The sequence below is a fragment of the Rutidosis leptorrhynchoides genome, chromosome 7, assembly GCF_046630445.1.
Source record: "Rutidosis leptorrhynchoides isolate AG116_Rl617_1_P2 chromosome 7, CSIRO_AGI_Rlap_v1, whole genome shotgun sequence".
NCBI lineage: Eukaryota > Viridiplantae > Streptophyta > Magnoliopsida > Asterales > Asteraceae > Rutidosis > Rutidosis leptorrhynchoides.
The window spans coordinates 27,032,212-27,060,130 of record NC_092339.1 but is presented as its reverse complement, the minus strand read 5'-3'; the positions used below and the strand labels follow the sequence as shown (position 1 = coordinate 27,060,130).

The following is a 27,919-nucleotide window of genomic DNA, read 5'->3' as shown; positions in this document are numbered from 1 at the left end:
CTCTAAAATGATGAACTCATAAATAAAGATTATCCATCCTTAAAAAAATTCAAAAATAAAGAAAAAAATTATAAGCCCCTCATGATGATGTCATTAAAATAATTAATTATATTTAATAAAAATATTAACATGTTAATTGTATAAAATATGAAGCATTATGTATAATATTATGATAAAACACCGTCATGACTATATGTGCAATATTTGAAGCATTATGTACCCGATCACATGTGATTTACTGCATGTCAAATTCCAATTATATGTGATTAAAAAAAATTTCGCAAATTTTTTTTTTTTCGAACACATGTGATTATCACGCCACGTGTCGCACTCTGATTGGTCCCTTGGATCTCAACTTAAAAGTTGGTTTCATTTTAATATTCCTCTCGGTATATATTGATATACATTTAATCGGGTAACATCCATCTATCTATCTTTATAATAAAGGAGAATAATGATGATGTCATGAAGCTGACACGTCGTTCGATCTCTTAATAAGTTTAGTTGCTATATGTTGTGTTGTAGTTAATTGCCGATGTCATAATTATTTCAAGTTTATATATATGTAGAGATGTAGATGTATAGATTGTAATTATAACTCGAGTTTAAACCCGTGTGGAGATATACTTTCTATATTTTTTTCAAACCATGCATATGATAAATGTTGTACAATAATGTCCACACAGTAAATGAAGAATAATGAAGGTTATACTAATATATACTCAGTTAATTTCTGATAATTTTATATGTTATCGGTCCCGTATTGACGTGTTTATAGTTGGTAACACTATGTTATTTGGCTTCTTTGGGTAGAAAACTTACTCCACTTATTATGTAACAACAATGTCTTTAACCTTTGTTATAACGTTTATTTATCGATTCTCCATCTCATTGATGTGAAACTGAACAATTGTACTTATCAACTTTTTTCCTTCTCACTTTTACTATGATAAAAGTTTTATTTTCTTTTATGGATTACTTGATATGTAGTCATCTCTTAAACTTGTTAAAATCTTGTGGAGATTTATATATCATTTCACTAAGAATAGTTAAATGGTTATGAAAAACTTTAAGAAGCATACTGTGAATACAAACTATAAGCGCAAATTAGTCATACAATCTTTGTAATTTCTTAGTCAAATGATCAAACGGGTATTGGTTAAGCTAAGTATTTTCGTGTATTTGTCTCGTGATTTCAATTGTCTATAATAGTTCAGGTTACCATATGTTGTGGGCTTTGCCCAGATTTCGTTGGATGTAACTTTCTTCGGTATATAAATATGCAAGTTGGCTTTTCAAAGAAAAAAAAAAGAGTATCATTCAATTTGTTCAGTTTCATGAATTTACTCTCGTTTTTCATATTCTACTATGTATGGAGTAATATCTAACATTGGGCCGTAATTAACAAGAAGCGGGTCCTAATAAAGCCCATTTGAATCTCTTTAAAATCAGGGATAATGTGTCCAATGGGTCGTATATTTGGGTCCAGTTCGTCGAAGGAAATTAAAATTAGATCCACCTTAGGTGTATTTCCATCACGCATCTAGGGTTTAATTTATTATTTTCCCTAAACTTAATTCATTGTCACTTTCAAGTATACCCCGGTAGAAAACTACGATATCACTCTGAATTTGAAATCCGCTATTCACATCATCTGCACGTAAGTTTATATTTCTTTCATTCTCTTTGTTTTATCGCAACTGTGATTCACAGCCTTCAAATATATCCGTTTATTGACTTTCTTTCGAAGAAATTCGAAATATAAACTGCATCTGGACATAGTGTTGAAATGATGGAGTTATTGTTATTAACTTTGATTATGTATATCTATTTAATCACTAATCATTGTTATGTCTATTTTATTAACTTATTATGAAATGAATTAGGGCACGCGAGCCAGAAGTGATCCGATTGATTAATTGATTATAAACGGAATTAGGGATAATGTTGGAATCATGGTGTAATTCGAATTATGGAAGTTTTTTTTTTTTTTTTCCTCAGAACTCTTATTATTGTTTCCTTAGGCTTTAAATCTGATTTTGAGTTTTCGTAGAGGTAGAAAATGTATGAGGTTAATTTAAAGAAAGAGAACACAGTACAGTTGCTGAAATAGCTTCGGTTAATTTGAGAAATTGAATGCTAAACTGCTAAACATACTAAAACTAACAGCTTGAAATTGCTAAACATAAACCAGTTATACAGGCTTTTTTATTTCTGCAAGGTAAATAGCTCTCGACCCAACCTGACCTGCAGATTGACCCGACCCAGAAGTGTAAGTGCTATGTCCATTTTATTAAATTATTATAAACGGAATTAGGGCATGCAAGCCAGAAATGATCCGAGTGATTAAATGATTATAAACGGAATTAGGGATAATGTTGGAATCATGGTGTAATTCGAATCATGATTGTTTTCCTAGGCTTTGGATCTGACTGTGAGTTCTTGTAGAGGCAGAAAAGGTACGATGTTAAGTTAAAGCAAGAGTGCTAAACTTCTGATTATAGTACAGTTGCTGAAATAGGCCTCGTTTAATTTGAGAAATTGATTGCTAAACTGTTAAACATACTAAACTAACAGCTTAACTGCTAATCATAAAACCTGTTAATACAGTCTTTATTTTTATATTTTATGAGGAAAATAGCTCTCGACCCACCCAATTAATACAGTCTTTTTTAGTATCTTGCATACTGTTTATTTCTATATATTTTTTTGAAACAGTCTGTTTATCTTTATATAATGTGTCCTGATTCTTGCTTTATGTTATTGAAAATCCTCAGCTTTTGGACTGTGATAGAGTGAGAATGAATACAGAATGCGATAGACTAAGCAGTTTGTAAGACGATCTCATCATTAAAATTCTCTCTTATATCGACACCAAACAAGCTGTTAGAACTAGTATTTTGTCACCTAGATGGAAGAATATTTGGAAGTCAATCCCACACCTCGATTTATCTACTGACGATGATACTTCCACAGCTAGTTACCCTGACTTCGCCCGTTTTCTCTATTTTAACCTCGACTTCACTCGTGATCTCTCTTCTAACCATAACTTCACTCGTGTTCTCTCATCCCGTTATAATGAAGTTGAATTGGCGTCTATTAAACTTACTGTTCGTGAGGGATTTAGGCAAGTGTTTGTGCAAACTGTTATCGATTATGCGTATTCGCACAATGTCCAAAAGATGATTATCAAGTGGTTGGACATAATGCGTCTTGAATTACCTGATTCTCTTTTTATGTCCCGGTCCGTTAAAGATTTTACTTTTATTGGACCGACTAGCATTTTTAATCAACCTAAAATCAACTCTTTTTTGGACCTACCAGCGTTAACAACCTTGCATCTTGAAAATGTCACTATTAGCAACAAGAATTGTGCCGAGTATGGTGGTATTTTCTCCAAGTGTCCAAACCTGAAGAATCTTACCTTATTTAAGTGCGACATAGACGAAGTTAATAGTTTCATTCGCCATTCTGAATTTTCTAAACTCACACCTGAGACGGGATTGTATTCTTATGCAAATGTAGTTGTACCTCACGTGAAGAATCTCACCGTTGTAGACTGCCGAGGCCGTCTTTTGCTTTATGCGCCTGAGTTATCTTCTTTGATGTATGAGACTTATTATTATGAGACCTTCTATGCAAATGGGTTGTCTTGTCTCGAGAAAGTGGATTTTTATATGTGTCAATTTGAGGAAGATAGTTATGCAGTTGTTGAGATTCTTCAAGGGTTTCACAATGCCAAGTTTCTCACGCTTGGATTGGAAATATTTGAGGTATGTGGTGTTTAATGTTGATACGTACATATCTATCAACACTCCACATAACTTATTATTATGATCTATATATTATATTTCAGGTTGCATCATTTGTGGACGAAGTCACAAATCTACCTTCTCCATTTGGTCAGTTAACGAGTCTCGAGATTTATCCACGAAGGTTGGACCGAAAAAAGAATGTAAAGAAAGTAAAGATCCCAAAACAAGTCAGAAACTTTCTTTTAGGTGCTTCTCCAAATGCTACTGTCTCTGTATACTCACGCAAGGTACGTATTTTCACCATTAACAATATTTTGTTTTGTATCCCAACTATCATTTACTTGTTGCTATACTTTGTACTGTATCATATGATGATGAAGATGATAAACGGGGATTAATGTTCATTATAAACTGTATGATAACATGCAGGAGGTGGAAGCGTTGAAGCATGCCACATCAGCACAACAAATGTTGGCTAAGTTGCAGGTGTAAGTTTTTATAGCATATATCAACTGTTGCAATAGCAAACTGTAAGTTTCTGATTTCTCTATGTTCCATTTTAATGATAATTGTCATGAAAATGCCAACAAATGGTTTCATCATTTTTACTGTTTGTTTTGCTTTCAGGTTTCTGTAATCTGTTACCTTGAATCCTACAGTTAGGAAGTGCTTGTGTAAATTGGAATGGTAAAAGGTTTATGTTTCGTGTACTTTTGAATTCAGCTGAAACTTTAAGGAATTTATGTGATTTTGGTTTTAAATATGTAATATGTCTAAGTACGATCCTATGCTACTTTATGTTGTTGGGTACTTTGGATTGTTAATTACAGTAGTACACTACTATGCTAATTCATTTGTTGGAAAGTTTATTGCCACAAGTTTTTAGGCTGATTATTTCCGCTCAATCCCTTTTAATTCGGTTGCTGATTGCGAGTCTATTTACTTGTGTGGTGGAGCACATTGAGAATTAAAACTAGCGTTACATAACGTAATACTTCTATTGATATTGTATCCTTATTGTTGGAAAGTTTATTTCCACACTAGTTTATTCTGTTTCTTCTTTTAGGTCAACAACGTTACTCAAAGTCAACTCCAATTCTTGAAAGAGTAATTTTTTGTAGTCAAAGTTCTGTTCTTTGGTATCACTTTCGTCTATGGCACACTCGTATTTGTTAACCTACAAACATTCAAGATCTGCTTCACAAGATTTTGTATCCTGCTCTGTTTCAATACCCTGGTCTATTACAGAAAATTCAGTTTGAACAACCTGTCGGGTTTCCTAGTCAGCAGAAATAAATGACTTACTACATAGACTCGCAGATTCAGAAAGTTGAGATTTTGATAATTGGAGAAAGAAGAAGACTTTTACCTCTTTTCAGACCACCACGTGGTTTACAGACTTACCCCTTATTAGTTAAGTAATCTTGATTTGTTTAAGCTTATTACTCTATACTGTATTATATACTACTAGGGGTAAGAGCGCTTGCAACTAGTTAAAAAAAAAATGTTAAAGCATACTAGCACAGTAGCACTGTATTAAATTTTCTTTTCACATCCTATGAAATTTAAGAGTGAATCACAAGGTAATTGCAGCGGTTGTAAAAGGATACTTTGAGTTTACAAAAGGCATTATCCGTATATAGTATATACACATGTTTTTGCTGTTTCTTATCACGACATCATTTGGTAACTACCGTTTTTTTTGTTTGTTTCACAGCAAAAACATCAACTATGACTTTGAGTGAAACTAACATAAAAGTAAGCTGTACATCACTCGTTTGGCTTGAAAAATATTATATTTGGAATTGTATATATGCGGGGTCTAAGTGCCCCACGAATCATCAAGTATATAAAGCTCAGTTGTTTTAATGAGAAGTAAAGATATAATGTCCCTATTATTAAAAGTTTTTGATGGTACTGATGTCGATATAGATGGGATCATGATGAAAATGACAAAGGATAATATGTCGAAGATGGAGGACGTTACTTCGAATTGGAAAGAAGATAGGTTCGTCCTGGTAGAGGTTGGCCGAGGCGGTAGAAAATTTTGCGGTTGTTCCGATTCTTCTTGCCAAGATTTTTGTAGAGCTTGGTTTGAGTTGAATAGGAAAAACAAGAAATTACAAATTGGCGTTGAATGAAGGTTTCAATTAGAAAGGAGAAGCAGAAGGCCCCTTCGTGTTCCTATAAGTTACATATGTAGACGATTTCGATTTTGGCTCGCGGTTTAAAATTTGTTTCAAGAGGTCCAAGTCAATGGTCGTGTTGGTTGTTCCTCGGATGCGGATTTTGAGCCGGCTAAGTTGTGGATCATGTAAAGCTAGCCCCTCAACGTCATGCTAACGTCAGCATAACGTCAACTATTTTGTCTTTTTCTTTCTTTTTGTTTCTTGAAAAAATTTGGACTTTTTACCCACTTCAATTTATTTTTTCCATACTTCTAATCTTTTTTACTCCTTTTTCATCTATTAAATTTAGCATATATTGTGCGCAAGGCAAGAACACCCTACCTCGTTGTCACTATATACTAAATCTCTCACCAAAATGTGTCGACTGAGTGATAAATAAAACAAACATGAATTATACACACCGAAGTACCACATCTAACAAATATATTAATTAATAAAAACATGAAAAAAATAATTATTTTGGTACAACATTTTCATTACTCTTTTAAATTGTTTTCATATTAATTTTGTTGTAAATTCTTTTGTTAAAATATATTTTTTAACTGCAAGGTGTTGGTGCATTGATAGTTACCCGACTTTTCATAGGGGATGTCACATGTGTGACTCTCATGTGCTACAAAAATATTTCCATTGTAGTTACTTGTCAATTTCATGGGTCTCGGAGGTTTCAGACGTCTATGCGCGCATTTGAGCCTCACCCGACGAGGTTTTACCACATGCGATGCTCATATAGATTCGTTGTGCGAGTTTCCTCCTTAGGGGTGGTATGACTGTAATAATTTGTCCATAAAATGATCGGGTTGGTGGGTTTCAACATTGCGTTTGGACCCCGTAAGCGACTCCTTATCGCCGTTAAAAACATGCTTTCTTTTAAAAAAATTTCCTATTCTAATAATGACTCCCCACAATAATACGTGTGTACCCGCCCATTTCAAGGGGGTCTCGGAGATTTTGAACGTCTATGCGTTTAAGCTTCACCCAAGGGAGTTTTATCACACGCGATACCCATATGGATTCGTCGTGGGGGTTTTCTCCTAAGGAGCTGTATGACTGTAATGATTCATCCAGAAAATAATCGGGCGTGTGAGTTCTGACATCACATTCAAATCTCTGTAAGTAACTCTTGATTGGCGTTCAAAAAATGGTTTTCTTTTTAAGTTTTCATATTCTAATCATTTCTCACAATAACACGTGCTTTTACACGTTGCAATGCGCGAGAATCACTATTCTCGTTTAATTCTAAAGAGGATGACTTAGTTGCCACTTCAACACAAACAAAGTGTCTTTTAACACTATTCAGTCAGGGGCAATTGCGAAAATATATATATAATAAATGTATCATATCATTACATTAAATTTATAAAATTTAGATTATGTCGTACTTAGATATCTGTTAATTTAACCAGTTAATAGTTAACTAGTTAAATAAATTCGGGCCATGTTGTGAGTAATGTAGACTTGGAGGCCCATATTAAATTAAAGTTTTTAGAAATTAGAAGACTTTTTTCTCAGTTGGTCCCTCTATTATACCTTAAATCGTTACTTTGGTCCCTACGTTTTGAATTTGGCAATCAGCGTCCTTTAATTATTTTAATTTTGCAATTCGAGTCCCTGTGTCAAATTTCTGTTAAAAAGGTCTGTTAATCCTTGTCATGTGCAATGCATGTGAGTGAAGAAACTACCACAAAGGACATGCCTTGTAGGATGTAAGTTGGTTGTAGTTGTGGGGGCGAAAGTGGAAATTTTAGCGTGAAAAGGCTTCGGTACTATTGTTAGGGAGAGACGACCACAAAGGGGAGGGCTTTTAGGATGTAGGGTATTAATTTTCCCTAAACTTAATTCATTGTCACTTTCAAGTATACTCCGGTAGAAAACTACGATATCGCTCTGAAATTGAAATCGGCTATTCACATCATCTGCACGTAAGTTTATATTTCTTTCATTCTCTTTGTTTTATCGCAACTGTGATTCATAGCCTTCAAATATATCCGTTTATCGACTTCCTTTCGTAGAAATTCGAAATTTAAACTGAATTTGGACATAGTGTTGAACTGATGGATTTATTGTTGTTAATTTTGATTTTGATTATGTACATCTATTTAATCACTAATCATTAGTGTTTTTTTGTGGTTCTTAAGTGCTATGTCTATTTTATTTATTAAATTATTCTTATAAACGGAATTAGGGCAAGCGATCCAGAAGTGATCCGAGTGATTAATTGAGTATAAACGTAAACGGAATCATGGTGTAATTCGAATTATGGAAGTTATTATTTTTTTTTTATCTGAGAGCTCATATGATTGTTTTCTTAAACTTTAATTTGATTGTGAGTTTTGGTAGAGGTAGTAAATGTATGAGGTTAAGTTAAAGCAAGAGAACACTGTACAATTGCTGCAATAGGCTTCAGTTAATTTGAGAAATTGAATGCTTAACTGTTAAACATACTAAACTAACAGCTTAACTGCTAAACATAAAACCTGCTAATTCAGTCTTTTTTTATTTCTATGAGGAAAATAGCTCTCGACCCTCCCAGTTAGTACAGTTTTTTTTAGTATCGTGCATACTGTTTATAATATATCAATAATTTTATTTTGGAACAGTGTGTTTATCATTTTGAAATTGAAATCGGTAATTCACATCTGCACGTAAGTTCACTTATTTTTATTCTCCTTGTTTTAAATTACGCAACTGCGATTTACGGCCTTTGAATATATTCGTTTACCGAATTTATTTCTTAGAATTTCGAATTATAAACGAAATTAGGACATAATGTTGGAATGATGGCGTCATTGGTAGTAATTTTGATTTTGATTACTCAAGTAATCACTAATCGTTAGTGTCCTTTTGTTGTGATTCTTAAGCGTTATGTCTAGTTGGTTAAATGATTATAAACGGGATTAGTGCATAATGCTGGAATTTGGTGTTAATCGAAGTATGAAATTTTATCCTTTATCAGAGTATGATTGTTTTCTTAGGCTTAGAATCTAATTGTGAGTTCATGTAGAAGTAGGTAGAATAGGTATGAAGCTAAGTTAAAAGAAGACTGCTAAACTTTTGAAATCGGCTAAAATTAATTTGAAAAAAGAGTGTTAAACTGCTAATCTGCTAAACACAATAAACCAACAGCTAAACTGCTAAAAATGAACCTATTGTATAGAGTAGTTTTTATATTTTATGTCTATTAACTTTAAAAATTTGAGGAAAATGGTTGTGGATCCAACCCAATCCGGTTCTCGAGCCACAGTTAGACCTATTTAAACGCTGATCTATTTAAACCCATGGCCCGTTTCGACTGTAACATGTTTGATCCTTGACCCAACCCGACCCATTTGCTAGATTTAGTACTGTGCGTACTGTTTATTTCTAAACTAACAGCTGAACTGCTAAACATACTAAATTAACAGCTGAACTGCTAATCATAAAACCTGTTAATTCAGTCTTTTTTTATTTCTATGAGGAAAATAGCTCTCGACCCACCCAGTTGATACAGTCTTTTTTAGTATCGTGCATACTGTGTATTTCTATATTTTTTCATTTTTGGAACAGTCTGTTTATCTCTAGTGTGTTCTGACTTGCAGCTTCTGGACTGTGACAGAGTGAGAATGAATACAGAAGACGGTGATAGACTAAGCAGTTTGTCCGACGATCTCATCATCAAGATTCTCTCTTATAACGATACCAAACAAGCAATCAGAACTAGTATTCTTTCACCTAGATGGAAGAATACTTGGAAGTCAATCCCACACCTCGATTTATCTACTGACGATGATACTTCCACAACTACTTTCCCCGACTTCGCTCATTTTTTCTATTTTAACCTTGACTTCACTCGTGATCTCTCTTCTAACCATGACTTCACTCGTGTTCTCTCATCCCGTTATAATGAAGTTGAATTGGCGTCTGTTAAACTTACTGTTCGTGAGGGATTTAGGCAAGTGTTTGTGCAAACCGTTATTGATAGTGCTCCAAATGAACATATATTTAGTAGCAATATCGTTCCAATATGTAAAGTTTTTAAATGTAATTTCCTTATTTTTAGTTGTAATAGTTAAATAAATAAGTGCGAAGACGAAAGACGCAAATCGCTCGAAAATGAAGATTTAAAGACAAAAACAAAGATTTGAAAGACCAAAACGTCCAAAAAGCTCAAATGTACAAGATACAATTCAAAAGGTTCAATTTATTGATGAGAAACGTCTAAAAATGACAAGAGTACAAGTTACAAAACGCAAAGTACAAGATATTAAATTATACGAAAGGACGTTCGAAAATCCGGAACCGGTACCCGAGCCAACTATCAACGCTCGACGCAACGGAGCTGAAAGTACAAGTCAACTATGCACAAGAATATAATATAATATTTAAATAATTCATAATAAGAATAATAATAAATAATAAAAAGTTGTTAATTGAGCATAGTTAAGGGGTCATAAGTGAAAATTTCAAATCAACATTTGCCTATAAAATGGAATTCACGTAGTAATGAAAATGTACACCTTTTTCCAATCTTCTTTCTTTCTTATGTAATTTATATTTATATTTATAATATTAAGTTTAATTTAAGATTAATAATAATTGGGTTATTGTAAGAAATGTTTTACGGGTTTTAAAGTAGGAACTCTGTCCGTGTAACGCTACGCGATTAATAATCACTGTAAGTTATGTTCTTCCTTTTTAAATTAATGTCTCGTAACTAAGTTATTATTATGCTTATTTAAGCCGAAGTAATCGTGATGTTTGACTAAATATTAAGACGGGGTTATTGGATTTTGTACCATAATTAAGGTTTGGGCAAAAGACCGACACTTGTGGAAATTGGACTATTGACTATTAATAGATGGGGGGTATTGTCTAATTGAGTGACAACTCATTGGAGTCTGTCGAACCTATCTTCAAATTAATTATCCTAATAATTAATAATGATTATGGTTGTCCTATTTAGTGACGTTCATATGGAATCTATTATAATCATTTAATTAATTATTCGGGTTGGGTAATTGATTATTCAAACTGATCAAGTGGGTAAATTAATATTTATATCTAATCAAAACAGGGGTAGATTACATACAGTGATAACTGGTGTAATTGTTGACAGAAGTGATAACTGCGTCACAGTTTAAATCCTTAATTAGTTGGAATATTTGAATTCGGGTATAAGGGTAATTTGACGAGGACACTCGCACTTTATATTTATGACCGATGGACTATTATGGATAAAAACCAGATAGGTATCAAATAAACCATGACAAATGACAATTAACCCGAGTAACAATTAATTAAAATCAAAACGTTAAACATCATGATTACGGAAGTTTAAATAAGCATAATTGTTTTATTGTATTTTTCATCGCACTTTTATTTTCTGTCATTTTATTTTCTGTCATTTTATTTATCGCAATTTATTTTACGCACTTTAATTTTTGTCATTTATTTTTACGCTTAAAATCGACAAACCGGTCATTAAACGGTAAAACCCCCATTTTATAATAATACTACTACTTATTTATATATATATTTTTACAAATAAACTTAATAATATAGCGTTAACTTCACCAGCTCCCTGTGGAACGAACCGGACTTACTAAAAACTACACTACTCTACGATTAGGTACACTGCCTATAAGTGTTGTAGCAAGGTTTAGGTATATCCACTCGATAAATAAATAAATAAAACTTGTGTAATATTTCGTCGCATTTTGTAGTAAAAATTAATACTATTTCGTACACCCCGCTGCACACATCAAGTTTTTGGAACCGGTACCCGAGCCAACTATCAACGCTCGACGCAACGGATCTGAAAGTACAAGTCAACTATGCACAAGAATATAATATAATATTTAAATAATTCATAATAAGAATAATAATAAATAATAAAAAGTTGTTAATTGAGCATAGTTAAGGGGTCATAAGTGAAAATTTCAAATCAACATTTGCCTATAAAATGGAATTCACGTAGTAATGAAAATGTACACCTTTTTCCAATCTTCTTTCTTTCTTATGTAATTTATATTTATATTTATAATATTAAGTTTAATTTAAGATTAATAATAATTGGGTTATTGTAAGAAATGTTTTACGGGTTTTAAAGTAGGAACTCTGTCCGTGTAACGCTACGCGATTAATAATCACTGTAAGTTATGTTCTTCCTTTTTAAATTAATGTCTCGTAACTAAGTTATTATTATGCTTATTTAAGCCGAAGTAATCGTGATGTTTGACTAAATATTAAGACGGGGTTATTGGATTTTGTACCATAATTAAGGTTTGGGCAAAAGACCGACACTTGTGGAAATTGGACTATTGACTATTAATAGATGAGGGGTATTGTCTAATTGAGTGACAACTCATTGGAGTCTGTCGAACCTATCTTCAAATTAATTATCCTAATAATTAATAATGATTATGGTTGTCCTATTTAGTGACGTTCATATGGAATCTATTATAATCATTTAATTAATTATTCGGGTTGGGTAATTGATTATTCAAACTGATCAAGTGGGTAAATTAATATTCATATCTAATCAAAACAGGGGTAGATTACATACATTGATAACTGGTGTAATTGTTGACAGAAGTGATAACTGCGTCACAGTTTAAATCCTTAATTAGTTGGAATATTTGAATTCGGGTATAAGGGTAATTTGACGAGGACACTCGCACTTTATATTTATGACCGATGGACTATTATGGATAAAAACCAGATAGGTATCAAATAAACCATGACAAAGGACAATTAACCCGAGTAACAATTAATTAAAATCAAAACGTTAAACATCATGATTACGGAAGTTTAAATAAGCATAATTGTTTTATTGTATTTTTCATCGCACTTTTATTTTCTGCCATTTTATTTTCTGTCATTTTATTTATCGCAATTTATTTTACGCACTTTAATTTTTGTCATTTATTTTTACGCTTAAAATCGACAAACCGGTCATTAAACGGTAAAAACCCCATTTTATAATAATACTACTACTTATTTATATATATATTTTTACAAATAAACTTAATAATATAGCGTTAACTTCACCAGCTCCCTGTGGAACGAACCGGACTTACTAAAAACTACACTACTCTACGATTAGGTACACTGCCTATAAGTGTTGTAGCAAGGTTTAGGTATATCCACTCGATAAATAAATAAATAAAACTTGTGTAATATTTCGTCGCATTTTGTAGTAAAAATTAATACTATTTCGTACACCCCGCTGCACACATCAAGTTTTTGGAACCGGTACCCGAGCCAACTATCAACGCTCGACGCAACGGAGCTGAAAGTACAAGTCAACTATGCACAAGAATATAATATAATATTTAAATAATTCATAATAAGAATAATAATAAATAATAAAAAGTTGTTAATTGAGCATAGTTAAGGGGTCATAAGTGAAAATTTCAAATCAACATTTGCCTATAAAATGGAATTCACGTAGTAATGAAAATGTACACCTTTTTCCAATCTTCTTTCTTTCTTATGTAATTTATATTTATATTTATAATATTAAGTTTAATTTAAGATTAATAATAATTGGGTTATTGTAAGAAATGTTTTATTGGTTTTAAAGTAGGAACTCTGTCCGTGTAACGCTACGCGATTAATAATCACTGTAAGTTATGTTCTTCCTTTTTAAATTAATGTCTCGTAACTAAGTTATTATTATGCTTATTTAAGCCGAAGTAATCGTGATGTTTGACTAAATATTAAGACGGGGTTATTGGATTTTGTACCATAATTAAGGTTTGGGCAAAAGACCGACACTTGTGGAAATTGGACTATTGACTATTAATAGATGGGGGGTATTGTCTAATTGAGTGATAACTCATTGGAGTCTGTCGAACCTATCTTCAAATTAATTCTCCTAATAATTAATAATGATTATGGTTGTCCTATTTAGTGACGTTCATATGGAATCTATTATAATCATTTAATTAATTATTCGGGTTGGGTAATTGATTATTCAAACTGATCAAGTGGGTAAATTAATATTCATATCTAATCAAAACAGGGGTAGATTACATACAGTGATAACTGGTGTAATTGTTGACAGAAGTGATAACTGCGTCACAGTTTAAATCCTTAATTAGTTGGAATATTTGAATTCGGGTATAAGGGTAATTTGACGAGGACACTCGCACTTTATATTTATGACCGATGGACTATTATGGATAAAAACCAGATAGGTATCAAATAAACCATGACAAAGGACAATTAACCCGAGTAACAATTAATTAAAATCAAAACGTTAAACATCATGATTACGGAAGTTTAAATAAGCATAATTGTTTTATTGTATTTTTCATCGCACTTTTATTTTCTGTCATTTTATTTTCTGTCATTTTATTTATCGCAATTTATTTTACGCACTTTAATTTTTGTCATTTATTTTTACGCTTAAAATCGACAAACCGGTCATTAAACGGTAAAACCCCCATTTTATAATAATACTACTACTTATTTATATATATATTTTTACAAATAAACTTAATAATATAGCGTTAACTTCACCAGCTCCCTGTTGAAATTTGGGTGGAATAAGGTTTTTTTATTTTAATAAAATTATATATTTACATTTTTTACCCCTGAAAAAGTGTAAAGTTGAGGGGGCGATGTGTAAATTGTGCGAAAGTTGGGGGGCTCTTTGTAGTGTGAACGCAAACTCAAAACGACATCGCGTTATAACTAAAACGACAAAAAAATCCATGACATTTAGTATATAGGGGTGACATCTATAGTTTCTATTAAAATGCTAAAATGATGATGTCATAATTAGACTTATTCTTTTGTTAAGAAAAAATGAAAAATAAAAAGAAAAAAATCTAAGCCCTTAAGCTGATGTCATTAATCTATTTATTTTACAATTAAAATAAATTAATGATTGTATTATACACTCAAAAGCACGGCACCCTAAATAAAAAATACAGTCAAACGCCATATCTCTAACCTAATCAATATATATTGTGTAAAACTATAAACCCTAATTATTATTATTATTATTATTATTATTATTATTATTATTATTATTATTATTTATTTATTATTTATTTATTTTTATTATTATTATTATTATTATTATTATTATTATTATTATTATTATTATTAATTATTAATTATTATTATTATTATTAATCTTAATCTTTATATACTAAACCTCCCCCGGTTTTTGGTCGTTTCAGTTTTAACGCATTGTCGTTTTGAGTTTGCGTTCACACTACAAAAGGTCCTCCAACTTTCCCACAAATTACACAACAACCCCTCAGCTTTACACTTTTTTCAGGGGTAAAAAACGTAAATTTATAATTTAATTAAAATAAAAAACCTTACTCCACCCGAATTTATAACGGGCCCTATCTTCTCGCTCGGTGCGAGTTAAATTTTTCCGAGGCCACCGTTCAACTCGAAAAAATCTCGCGAACCCAACGGGACTAACTATATGCAAAACGGACATCGTTAAAAAAACACTAAATAACGGGCCCTATATTCACGCTCGGTGCGAGTTAAATTTTTCCGAGACCACCGTTCAATTCGAAATAATTTTACGAACACAACGCGACTAACTATACGCGAAACGGACATCGTTAAAAAAAAAATATATTTCGGGCTATATTACATACATATATATACATATATACAACACGACTAACTATACGCGAAACGTACATCGTATATCCAAATTGGACCGTGCGTCGAATACAACCGCAGCAACGCGCGGTCGGATTTTTTCTAGTATATACTAAAAGCCATTGTCGAATTTGTAGTTTCAGTTGTTTTAGAATGTAGCTTTGAGTTTGCGTTCACATCAAAATCGGTCCCTCAACTTTCGCTTACTTTACACAACAACCCCTCGAGTTTACCTTTTTGAGGGGTAGAAATCATAATTTTTTTGGGGTAGAAATCGTAATTATATAAATTTATTAAAATAAAAGAAACTAATTCCACCCGAATTTTAAACGGGCAATATCTTCTCGCTCGGTGCGTGTTAAATTTTTCCGAGACCACCGTTCAACTCGAAAAAGTCTCACGAACCCAACGGGATTAACTATACGCGAAACAGACACTTTTTAAAAAAATGCTTAACACAACGACAGCCCGTATCTTTCTGTTTGCAGCAAGTTAAATTTTTCGGACAGCACCGTTACACTCGAAAAAATTTTATGAACAAAACGAAACTAACTACGTTCGAAACGGACACTTTTTAAAAAACGCTTAAGAGAACGACATCTAAAACGACGCTTAAGGCATCGGCCGTTCCCCTCTGTAAATACACAACGCTACATTAAATATGAATACACAAGCCGAAAGCCCACGCCGCATCGCGCGGGCCGGATCCGAACTAGTTATCAACATAATCGATCATCGTATCTCCACAGTTACATAAATCAGATCATCAGTTTAGTTGTATTGTTCTACATGAACGTATAAATAATCGACCGTATATGAACGTTAAATCTTCTTATATGTTTAGTTGTATTGTTCGTCTGAATCAAAAGGTTCATGGGATTTATGCGAGATCTGCACATCCAAAAGAAACTTTTTGCATGCTAAATCCAGGTTAAATATCCAAACATCTCATTATTTGTATGTATCGCACCTATATGTTTCTGTTTCGTTTATTTTATTTTATTTAACTTCAATTTAAACGATTGTTTATGTTTGATTTAATCATTAGATTGGACGAATTTATAAACTACCGAGACAGTCATGGAAGTTACAAGTAAGCATACATAGAACCAGATTTCAGACATTGAGCAGAGCAATGATCTTATGATGATCGTCATCAAAGTTCCATGGATGGCGACACTAAAAAATGAAGCAGATGAGAATTCATAAGGTAATAACATTGATTAATTAAGTTTTATATTTAAATTCAGGTCTTTGATATACAATTTTATAGTTTAGTTATTTAATCGTACAAATATTGTTTTAATCTTTCTAATCTGACATTGTTATTAGTTTTGTTTGATAAGTTAAAGTAGTAACATTGATGACATCACTGTAATGATGCTTACACACATTAGTCACAGCTGAAATGGGTTTTGGATATGTAATATTCTTTATGTTTCTTCAACTTAACTTTTTACAGGTTATGGATCCGGGTTGTTACCATTGCAGTGAGGAAGATGGTCATAAAATTGGGGATTTGGTTGTTGTTAAGGTACAACAATATTTTGTGCTTGAAACAATAACCATTGATTTATTATTTCTCTTTAATTGTATATTCATCTTCTTTATATGCATATATTTGTAACATGTTTCTGATGCAACTCGCAACTTGGTATAGTTTAGTTTATTAGCTAGATGTAAACTCAGATCTCAAATTTAAGTGAACTCTTAGTAAATGATTTGTTTAAATTTATGTTGTTGAATATGATGCAGGGCTTGCTGAGGTTAGAATTGTTGATGATATAATAATGGTTTTATGGTTTACTTTGAGAAGATACAAGATCAAATTTTGATAGTGACACATTTAACTTTTTGCCCGTGAAACTGGAACATCGTTTGTGAGCGTTATACAGGTTGATTTGTCTAAATTGTGCAACCTCTGATTAAAGTATTGTCCAATCTTTGTATTTTGACACGTATTCACGTTTTCATATCCTCATTTCATTGATGGTTCATGTAAGCTTTGGATATTCAAGACTAACACAAGTGGTACAACTGGACCAAGACCAAGTGACCATCTAATGGATACGGCATCATCAGCTACTCTTTCAGTGAGTTTTACATCCATTCATTCAGTAAATAATGATGTCTCATTATGATTAGTTGAAATAGTTACCGCGACTGCATAAAAGAGTACTTCAAACAACCTTAATGATGAATGTGTAAAGGAGTGGAGCTATGGATAGATCTTTTTACAGGTAATATTTTTTTTTTTCTGATAAAAGGATTTTTTGGGTAAATATTGAGTTTTATTTTTTGAGATCTTATGTAGCAAAATTATCATGTAGTTAAGTCCCTGAATGCAGATCTCTATGGTTTTTCAATCTCATAATTTCTTGGGGTTTTTTCAACGTAGCAATATGGACCCATTAATTTTCCTATAGACCAAATATAGCGTTGTCGTTGTTGTTGTGAATTAATCTACTTTGATTGGTATTGCCATTACTAAGTCAACATGGTTCATTTGATTCACTTTGAATGCATGTCACGCCACGTTAGATCTGGTATGTGGTATGTCTTATCTCATTATAAGATGTTTACACTACAAAGAGTTGTAGAACAGGTTATACTGATACTATTGTTTAGTTGAAGGTGAATCTTTCTTCATGTTTAGTTACTTCTTTGTCTTCGATTTATTATTCGACAGTCTATTAATTACTCCCTATTTTAGTTTTGTTCACTCTTATTTCTTCATATTCAAATGTGATTGTTTTACTGCAAGAAGATTACAGATAAGATGTATTTGGCATGTTGAATTTTCCTTTCGGTCAATTCTTTTGGGTTGTATAGGTACTAAAATGGATTTTTCAATATGAGGTTTGATTTTGTTTTTTAGATTCTTTGAGATTGTAAACAAAAAATAACTTTTTGAGAGTCATAATTATTTTTTTGTTTGAGTAATTCTTTTTCTTCTTCGCTTTTAGATTGATGCAGGTTTGGACTGATCTTCTTTAACCATCATCTCCATCTCCATCTTTATTAGAAAAAAAGAGAGAGAGAGATTTTCGATTTATACAAGGACCCTTGGCAAGACCCAGATTCACTTAGACAGATTTACGGCAAGACCGAGATATTCATGGCAAGACCCATAAAATTTCATCGTTAGGGTTCCTGGTTTCAAGTTAACAAGCAGAGCTAAAAGGTCTTCATCAGGTATGTATGACTTATTTTAATCTCGTTATTGATCAAGTATAGTTTAGTTGCTTTCACCATTCATGGTATATAAATACGCTGCACCTATGTTAGGCTATAATTGGTATTTTCTTTTAAATTATTTTAAATTCATTAGTGTTAAGACTCGGGTATGGATCATTTTGGTCAAAATATAAAAACTCGCATGTTGTTTATGATTCTTTTAATATGTTAGTTCACATCTATCTTTTACACCTGGGCGGTTTTTTGGATTTTGACTGTCGAATATGAAAGTTCTGTTTTTGTTTCATATACAAATACAAGGCAAGATATAATCGTATGGCTTGCCTTCTGCACCTGGGCAGATTATTCATAAGGGTATGCAAATGTGTAGTGGGTTGAATAGTGAATTGGAATGTTATGGATTTTTTGGATCTATCTTTACAAATGGGTTAATAATTACATATGAGATGCAAGTGTTTAGGGGCTATGATAATGTGTTATACTCCGTATATGTTTTGTACATAATACATTTAGTATGGGTGTTATTGTGTTAGTATAATGATCTGCAAGGGTATATGTATGTGATGTTACATGGTCCTATTTCACACCATCATCATGATTATAGCAAAATATAATATTTACTGTATTAATCTTCAACCATAGCAAAGTGAAATCTTTATGTATCAATTCAATTTATAAAACTAGGAAATGCTACAAATGTATACGACAATTACTATTGTTGATTCTAGCAGAGTGATATTTGTATCATGTTAGTACTATTTTATTTTTAATATTTCAATGATAATGTTTATAGCAATACTTTAATTACTTCATAGTATTTTTAAATGTTTTCCTTCAACAAACCCGTAGTTTCACGGGTCATTTCACTAGTTTAGTATATAGGGGTAATAATAATAATGTCCACACAGTAAATGAAGAATAATGAAGGTTATACTAATATATACTCAATTTCTGATAATTTTATATGTTATCGGTCCCGTATTGACGTGTTTAGAGTTGGTAACACTATGTTATTTGGCTTCTTTGGGTAGAAAACTTACTCCACTTATTATGTAACAACAATGTCTTTAACCTTTGTTATAACGTTTATTTATCGATTCTCCATCTCATTGATGTGAAACTGAACAATTGTACTTATCAACTTTTTTCCTTCTCACTTTTACTATGATAAAAGTTTTATTTTCTTTTATGGATTACTTGATATGTAGTCATCTCTTAAACTTGTTAAAATCTTGTGGAGATTTATATATCATTTCACTAAGAATAGTTAAATGGTTATGAAAAACTTTAAGAAGCATACTGTGAATACAAACTATAAGCGCAAATTAGTCATACAATCTTTGTAATTTCTTAGTCAAATGATCAAACGGGTATTGGTTAACCTAAGTATTTTCGTGTATTTGTCTCGTGATTTCAATTGTCTATTTAGAGCACTGGGAGTGGTGACTGAGGTCACTTGGCATGTCAGGCGTGACTTGCTGAGTCAGAAAAAGTGGGGAGTGGTGACCTATGTCAGTTAGTGTGTTAGTTAGTGTGTTAAAATAATATTTTATTATATTTAAAAATTTATCCATTTAGAAAAAAAAAGCAAAAATAAAAAAGGGGGTAATTGTGCGTCGCATGGGAGACTGACAAAGGGGCTACGGACCAAACTGAAGCAACAGGGGAGTGGGGCGACTTGCGACTAGGAGCCCGACGTGGAGGTGACATGCCTCCACTCCCACTGCTCTAATAGTTCAGGTTACCATATGTTGTGGGCTTTGCCCAGATTTGGTTGGATGTAACTTTCTTCGGTATATAAATATTCAAGTTGGCTTTTCAAAGAAAAAAAAAAAAAAAAAAAAGAGTATCATTTGTTATAATTCAGTAGGCTTATAACTACCTTTAGTGGTTTGATTCTTGATGTTATAATTCAGTAGGCTTATAACTACCTTTAGTGATTTGATTCTTGATTTAGAATACTAATAATGAAGTGTAAGAACAAAGATGATAATGGAGAGAAAGAAAGAAACACTTTGTAAGTGTGAGAAATGGTGCAAGTTTAATGCTTGCATTCATGAGTATTTATAGCCTAAAATCTCAATATAAAAATACATACTCTGTGTACCAAAATTGACTATATGTATACACCAAAATTGACTATCCATATCTATATTATTATTATTATTATAACACTCCCCCTTGGATAGCAATTTTATTTTGTTGAAGATCAACTATAAATTACTGCCTCGTTAAAAACCTTGCTAAAGAAAACCCAGTGGGAAAAAACTTTAGCTAAGGGAAAAAGAGTGCAGCATGGAGTTGACTCCCCCTCAAGTAGACATCGCTTCAGCTGTTACATCTTTTGAACATGTCTCATGCCAATGTTATGAACGTGTGTTCTGAAAATAGCAGTTGGAAGTGCTTTCGTGAAAAGATCAGCAGAGTTTTTGCTAGATTGCACATATCTCATTTCAATCTGGTTGTCCTTAATGAGATTTTGAGTGTATGAGAAGAATCTAGGTGGTATGTGTTTTGTTCGGTCACTTTTGATATACCCTTCTTTCATCTGTGCTATGCAAGCTGCATTATCTTCATAGATAGTTGTTGGACTTTTATCGCGTTCTAGTCCACAAGAATCAGTAATGAGTTGTGTCATTGATCTCAACCAAAAACATTCTCGAGTAGCTTCATGTAATGCAATCACTTCGGCATGATTTGACGATGTAGCAACAAGTGTTTGTTTTTGAGAACGCCATGATATTGCAGTACCTCCATTTAGGAATACATATCCAGTTTGAGATTTAGCTTTATGTGGATCAGATAAATAACCTGCATCTGCATAACCAACCAAATCTTGTTTTGATTCGTTAGAATAAAATAATCCTAAATCAGTAGTTCCTCGAAGGTATCGAAATATGTGTTTGATCCCATTCCAGTGTCTTTTGGTAGGAGCAGAGCTGAACCTTGCCAATAAATTAACTGCAAAAGAAATGTCAGGTCTTGTACAATTTGTAAGATACATAAGAGCTCCAATTGCACTAAGATATGGTACTTCTGGTCCAAGAATGTCTTCTTGATCTTCACATGGACGAAATGGATCAGCTTCAACATTGAGTGATCTAACAACCATAGGAGTACTTAATGGTTTTGCCTTGTCCATATTGAAACGTTTCAAAATCTTTTCAGTATATGTTGTTTGATGTACAAGTAAACCATTAGGCATATGCTCAATTTGTAAACCAAGACAATACTTGGTTTTTCCGAGATCTTTCATTTCAAATTCTTTCTTTAGAAGTTGAATGGCTTCATGGATCTCTTTATTTGTACCTATGATGTTAAGATCATCAACATAAACAGCTATGATCACATATCCGGATGTTGTTTTCTTAATGAAAACACAAGGGCAAGTAAGATTATTTGTATACCCTTTGCTTATCAAGTAATCACTTAATCGGTTATACCACATACGTCCCGATTGTTTTAACCCATATAAAGATCTTTGTAATTTAATCGAATACATTTCTTTGGGTTTTGCATTTGATGCTTCTGGTACCTTAAATCCTTCAGGTATCTTCATATATATATCACTATCAAGTGATCCATATAGATAAGCAGTCACAACATCCATGAGATGCATTTCTAAATTTTTAGAAACTGCCAGACTGATTAAGTACCTAAAAGTAATTGCATCCATAACAGGAGAATAAGTTTCTTCATAATCAATTCCCGGTCTTTGAGAAAAACCTTGAGCTACAAGTCTAGCTTTATACCTTGTAACTTCATTTTTCTCATTTCTTTTTCGGACAAAAATCCATCTGTATCCTACAGGTTTCACATCTTTAGGAGTGAGAATGATGGATCCGAAAACTTTTCTTTTATTGAGTGATTCTAATTCAGCTCGTATTGCTTCTTTCCATTGAGCCCAATCATGTCTATTTTGACATTCAACCATAGATGTTGGTTCTGGATCATCATCATTATTCATGATGTCATATGCAACATTAAATGAAAATTTCTCATCAAGATTTTTCATTTCATTTCGGTTCCATAATATTTTTGAATATGCATAATTGATTGCAATTTCTGTATTGACATCATCAATCTCCTCTGCAGTAGGAGTACTGATTTGTGGTTCTTCTTGAACACTTTCTTTTACTTCATTATCAGCTGATTTTCTTTTTCGAGGATTTTTATCCTTTGAACCGATTGGTCTTCCACGTTTCTGACGTGGCAAAGATTCATGAGTGACGTTATTGCCAGCTTTTGGAATTTCAATTCGAGCTGGAGTATTTACTGCTGGTATATATGATTTTGTCACCGTTTTTGTATCTGTAAATGCATCAGGCAATTGATTTGCAAGTTCTTGTATATGCATTATCTTTTGAACTTCTGTCTCGCATTCTTTTGTGCGAGGATCAAGATACTTTAATTGAGGTTCACACCATGAAACATCATTTTCTTTATTTTTCATTTCTCCCCCTAATCTAGGGAACAATGTTTCATTAAAATGACAATCAGCAAAACGTGCTGTAAAAACGTCACCTGTCATAGGTTCAATATACCTTAATATTGAAGATGTTTCATATCCAACATATATTCCCAACCTCCTTTGAGGACCCATTTTTGTACGTTGTGGTGTCGGAATTGGAACATACACTGCACAACCAAATGTTCTAAGATGGGAAATATTTGGCTCTTGACCAAAAGCAAGTTGTAGGGGGAAATATTTATGACTTGCACTTGGTCTGATGCGAATCAATGCAGCAGCATGTAAAATTGCATGACCCCATATAGATACAGGGAGTTTTGTTCTCATTATCAATGGTCTAGCGATTAATTGTAAACGTTTAATCAATGACTCGGCTAAACCATTTTGTGTATGCACATGAGCAACAGAATGTTCAACAACAATTCCTATAGACATGCAATAGTCATTAAATGCTTGAGATGTAAATTCACCAGCATTATCAAGTCTCACCCTTTTAATGGTGTAATCAGGAAAATGAGCTCTCAATTTAATAATTTGGGCAAGAAATTTTGCAAATGCCACATTACGGCTTGATAACAGACAAACATGAGACCATCTGCTAGATGCGTCTATTAGAACCATGAAATATCTAAATGGTCCACATGGTGGATGAATTGGTCCACATATATCATCTTGAATTCTTTCAAGAAACATTGGTGATTCTTTCTCAACCTTAAGTGGTGAGGGTCTAGTTATCAATTTTCCAAGAGAGCAAGATGTACATGGAACCATTGTATCATGATGGATTTTTCTATCCTTTAGTGGATGTCCATGAGTACATTCAATAATCCTTTTCATCATTGTTGATCCTGGATGGCCTAATCTGTTATGCCATAAACTGAATACACCAGGATCAATATATTTTTCGTTAACTACCATATGTATTTCTGGTACATTTATATGTGTATAATGTAATCCAGAACTAAGTCTTGGCAGTTTTTCAACCACATGACTCTTGTCAGTGATACTTAAATATTTCTCATTTTCTGTTGTCACTGACTGATAATCATACCCGTTAAGGTATATGTCGGAGAAACTCAATAAATTTCTGCTTGACTTGGGAGAAAATAAGGCATCATTTATTAAAAATTTTGTACCATTTGGTAGTATGAAATTTGCCTTTCCTATCCCTTTTATCAAGTTAGCAGGTCCTGATATTGTATGTATAGTTTCTTCCGTTGGTTTTAGATCAATAAAATATTTCTCGGATTTAAGTATAGTGTGTGTAGTTCCACTGTCTGCTATACAGAGATCTCCACCACTTGATTGATGTTGTATTCCAGCAAAATTCATATTGAACTTCATATATAAGAAATAAATAGTGAGTACATTAATATTACACAATATTTTAAACGCAAATAGATAGTACTGAAACATTTAGCAAACATAATGACAAAGACAGACGATATTAAATCGTTTATTTTTCAAAAGACACACAACTTAAACATTCAAGAAATCTTCATATAAATCAGATGGTTTCTCAGTGACTGTTGGATCAATATTATCCACAAAATTTACTTCCTTTTCTTTACCTTTCAGCGAATCCTGATACATCTTAACAAGATGTTTAGATGTTCGGCAAGTATTAGCCCAGTGGCCCATTCTACCACATCTGTAGCAAGATTCTTCAGAATTTTTAGAAGAATTTTCTTCAACATCTTGTTTAATGGGCTTGTTTTGTGGTTGATATTTATATTTTCGTGGATTACTATTTCTTTGACCACCACGGCCACGACCACGACCACGTCCACGCCCATTACCATTACCATAAGGATGGTTTCTACCATAGTTATGGCTTTTGGCATGATGATGGTGATGGTTATTATAACCACGACCTTGCCCGCGTCCTTGTCCCTGTTTATAATTATTTGCAGTATTTGCTTCAGGGATTGCAAGTGTACCAGTAGGACGGGATTGCTGATTTTTCATTAATAGCTCATCATTTTGCTCTGCAACTAAGAGATATGAATTAAGTTCAGGATATGTTTTGAACTTTAGCATTCTCAAATTTCTTTGCACTGTGATGTTTGCAGCATTCATTGTGGAGAAAGTTTTCTCCATCATGTCTGCATCACTAATTTCATGTCCACAGAATTTAAGTTGTGAACATGTATTATACAGAGCTGAGCTGTATTCATTTACTTTCTTAAAGTCTTGGAACCTTAATGTTCTCCATTGTTCCATTGCAGCTGGAAGTAAAATTTCTCTTTGATTATTGAATCTGCTTTTGAGACCTTCCCATAAAACATGGGGATCTTCTACAGTCACATAATTATTTTGTAAGCATTCATCAATATGTTGATGAATAAAGCAACATGCCGTAGCTTGTTCTTTTTCAGAACAAGTGTTGTTTTCATTTATGGTTTCAAGAATGCCCATTGATTTAAGATGCATTTTTACTTTTATAACCCATGGCATGTAGTTGTTTCCAGTTGATTCTAAAGGAGTAAATTTAAGCTTTTCCAGATTCGACATTTTCTATTATCAAAAATTAAAACAAACATCATGATAAATTAGAGTCAATTTATATTCATAAGTATATAAACATTAAACATAAATTTAATATAACATAAATGATAAGTAGGTGACAGTGTCGACCATGTGTAAGCAATCATAAATAAATGTTATATAACAAAAATATAAATATTAGTAAACATAAATGAAAATTTGGCGACAGTGTCGACCATATATTTTTTCAGGTGGTATAACCGACCTATATCATTCTGGTGGTATAACCGACCATATATCATTTTGGTGGTATAACCGACCATATATCATTTTGGTGGTATAACCGACCATATATCATTTTGGTGGCAGAGCCAACCATATTTAGTATTAAGATTATCGTGCTGATAACGTGTTATAATTCAGTAGGCTTATAACTACCTTTAGTGGTTTGATTCTTGATGTTATAATTCAGTAGGCTTATAACTACCTTTAGTGATTTGATTCTTGATTTAGAATACTAATAATGAAGTGTAAGAACAAAGATGATAATGGAGAGAAAGAAAGAAACACTTTGTAAGTGTGAGAAATGGTGCAAGTTTAATGCTTGCATTCATGAGTATTTATAGCCTAAAATCTCAATATAAAAATACATACTTTGTGTACCAAAATTGACTATATGTATACACCAAAATTGACTATCCATATCTATATTATTATTATTATTATAACATCATTCAATTTGTTCAGTTTCATGAATTTACTCTCGTTTTTCATATTCTACTATGCATGGAGTAATATCTAACATTGGGCCGTAATTAACAAGAAGCGGGTCCTAATAAAGCCCATTTGAATCTCTTTAAAATCAGGGATAATGTGTCCAATGGGTCGTATATTTGGGTCCAGTTCGTCGAAGGAAATTAAAATTAGATCCACCTTAGGTGTATTTCCATCACGCATCTAGTCTAGGGTTTACTAATTTTCCCTAAACTTAATTCATTGTCACTTTCAAGTATACTCCGGTAGAAAACTACGATATCGCTCTGTATTAAATGTAATCGGCTATTCACATCATCTGCACGTAAGTTTATATTTCTTTCATTCTCTTTGTTTTATCGCAACTGTGATTCATAGCCTTCAAATATATCCGTTTATTGACTTTCTTTCGGAGAAATTCGAAATATAAACTGCATCTGGACATAGTGTTGAAATGATGGAGTTATTGTTATTAACTTTGATTATGTATATCTATTTAATCACTAATCATTGTTATGTCTATTTTATTAACTTATTATGAAATGAATTAGGGCAAGCGAGCCAGAAGTGATCCGATTGATTAATTGATTATAAACGGAATTAGGGATAATGTTGGAATCATGGTGTAATTCGAATTATGGAAGTCTTTTTTTTTTTTTTTTTTTTCCTCTCTCTCAGAACTCTTATGATTGTTTCCTTAGGCTTTAAATCTGATTTTGAGTTTTCGTAGAGGTAGAAAATGTATGAGGTTAATTTAAAGAAAGAGAACACAGTACAGTTGCTGAAATAGCTTCGGTTAATTTGAGAAATTGAATGCTAAACTGCTAAACATACTAAAACTAACAGCTTGAAATTGCTAAACATAAACCAGTTATACAGGCTTTTTTATTTCTGCAAGGTAAATAGCTCTCGACCCAACCTGACCTGCAGATTGACCCGACCCAGAAGTGTAAGTGCTATGTCCATTTTATTAAATTATTATAAACGTAATTAGGGCATGCAAGCCAGAAATGATCCGAGTGATTAAATGATTATAAACGGAATTAGGGATAATGTTGGAATCATGGTGTAATTCGAATCATGATTGTTTTCCTAGGCTTTGGATCTGACTGTGAGTTCTTGTAGAGGCAGAAAAGGTACGATGTTAAGTTAAAGCAAGAGTGCTAAACTTCTGATTATAGTACAGTTGCTGAAATAGGCCTCGTTTAATTTGAGAAATTGATTGCTAAACTGTTAAACATACTAAACTAACAGCTTAACTGCTAATCATAAAACCTGTTAATACAGTCTTTATTTTTATATTTTATGAGGAAAATAGCTCTCGACCCACCCAATTAATACAGTCTTTTTTAGTATCTTGCATACTGTTTATTTCTATATATTTTTTTGAAACAGTCTGTTTATCTTTATATAATGTGTCCTGATTCTTGCTTTATGTTATTGAAAAT

The 27,919-nt window shown here is 32.6% G+C and overlaps 1 protein-coding gene and 1 long non-coding RNA gene across 2 annotated transcripts; both read left to right on the top strand.

Moving 5' to 3' along the window:
• Positions 1 to 3,236: 3,236 nt before the first annotated feature.
• On the top strand, positions 3,237 to 4,586 carry LOC139859055 (uncharacterized). Its single transcript, XM_071847873.1, has 4 exons — positions 3,237 to 3,773; positions 3,857 to 4,042; positions 4,185 to 4,285; positions 4,383 to 4,586. The coding sequence occupies exons 1-3, from the start codon at positions 3,237 to 3,239 to the stop codon at positions 4,245 to 4,247; spliced, it is 786 nt and encodes a 261-aa protein (XP_071703974.1). The 3' UTR covers positions 4,248 to 4,285; positions 4,383 to 4,586.
• Positions 4,587 to 16,297: 11,711 nt separating this feature from the next.
• Positions 16,298 to 17,965, top strand: LOC139856823 (uncharacterized). Its single transcript, XR_011762193.1, has 5 exons — positions 16,298 to 16,492; positions 16,611 to 16,772; positions 17,025 to 17,096; positions 17,318 to 17,492; positions 17,566 to 17,965. It is a non-coding gene; the product is annotated as an uncharacterized lncRNA (long non-coding RNA).
• Positions 17,966 to 27,919: the final 9,954 nt, after the last annotated feature.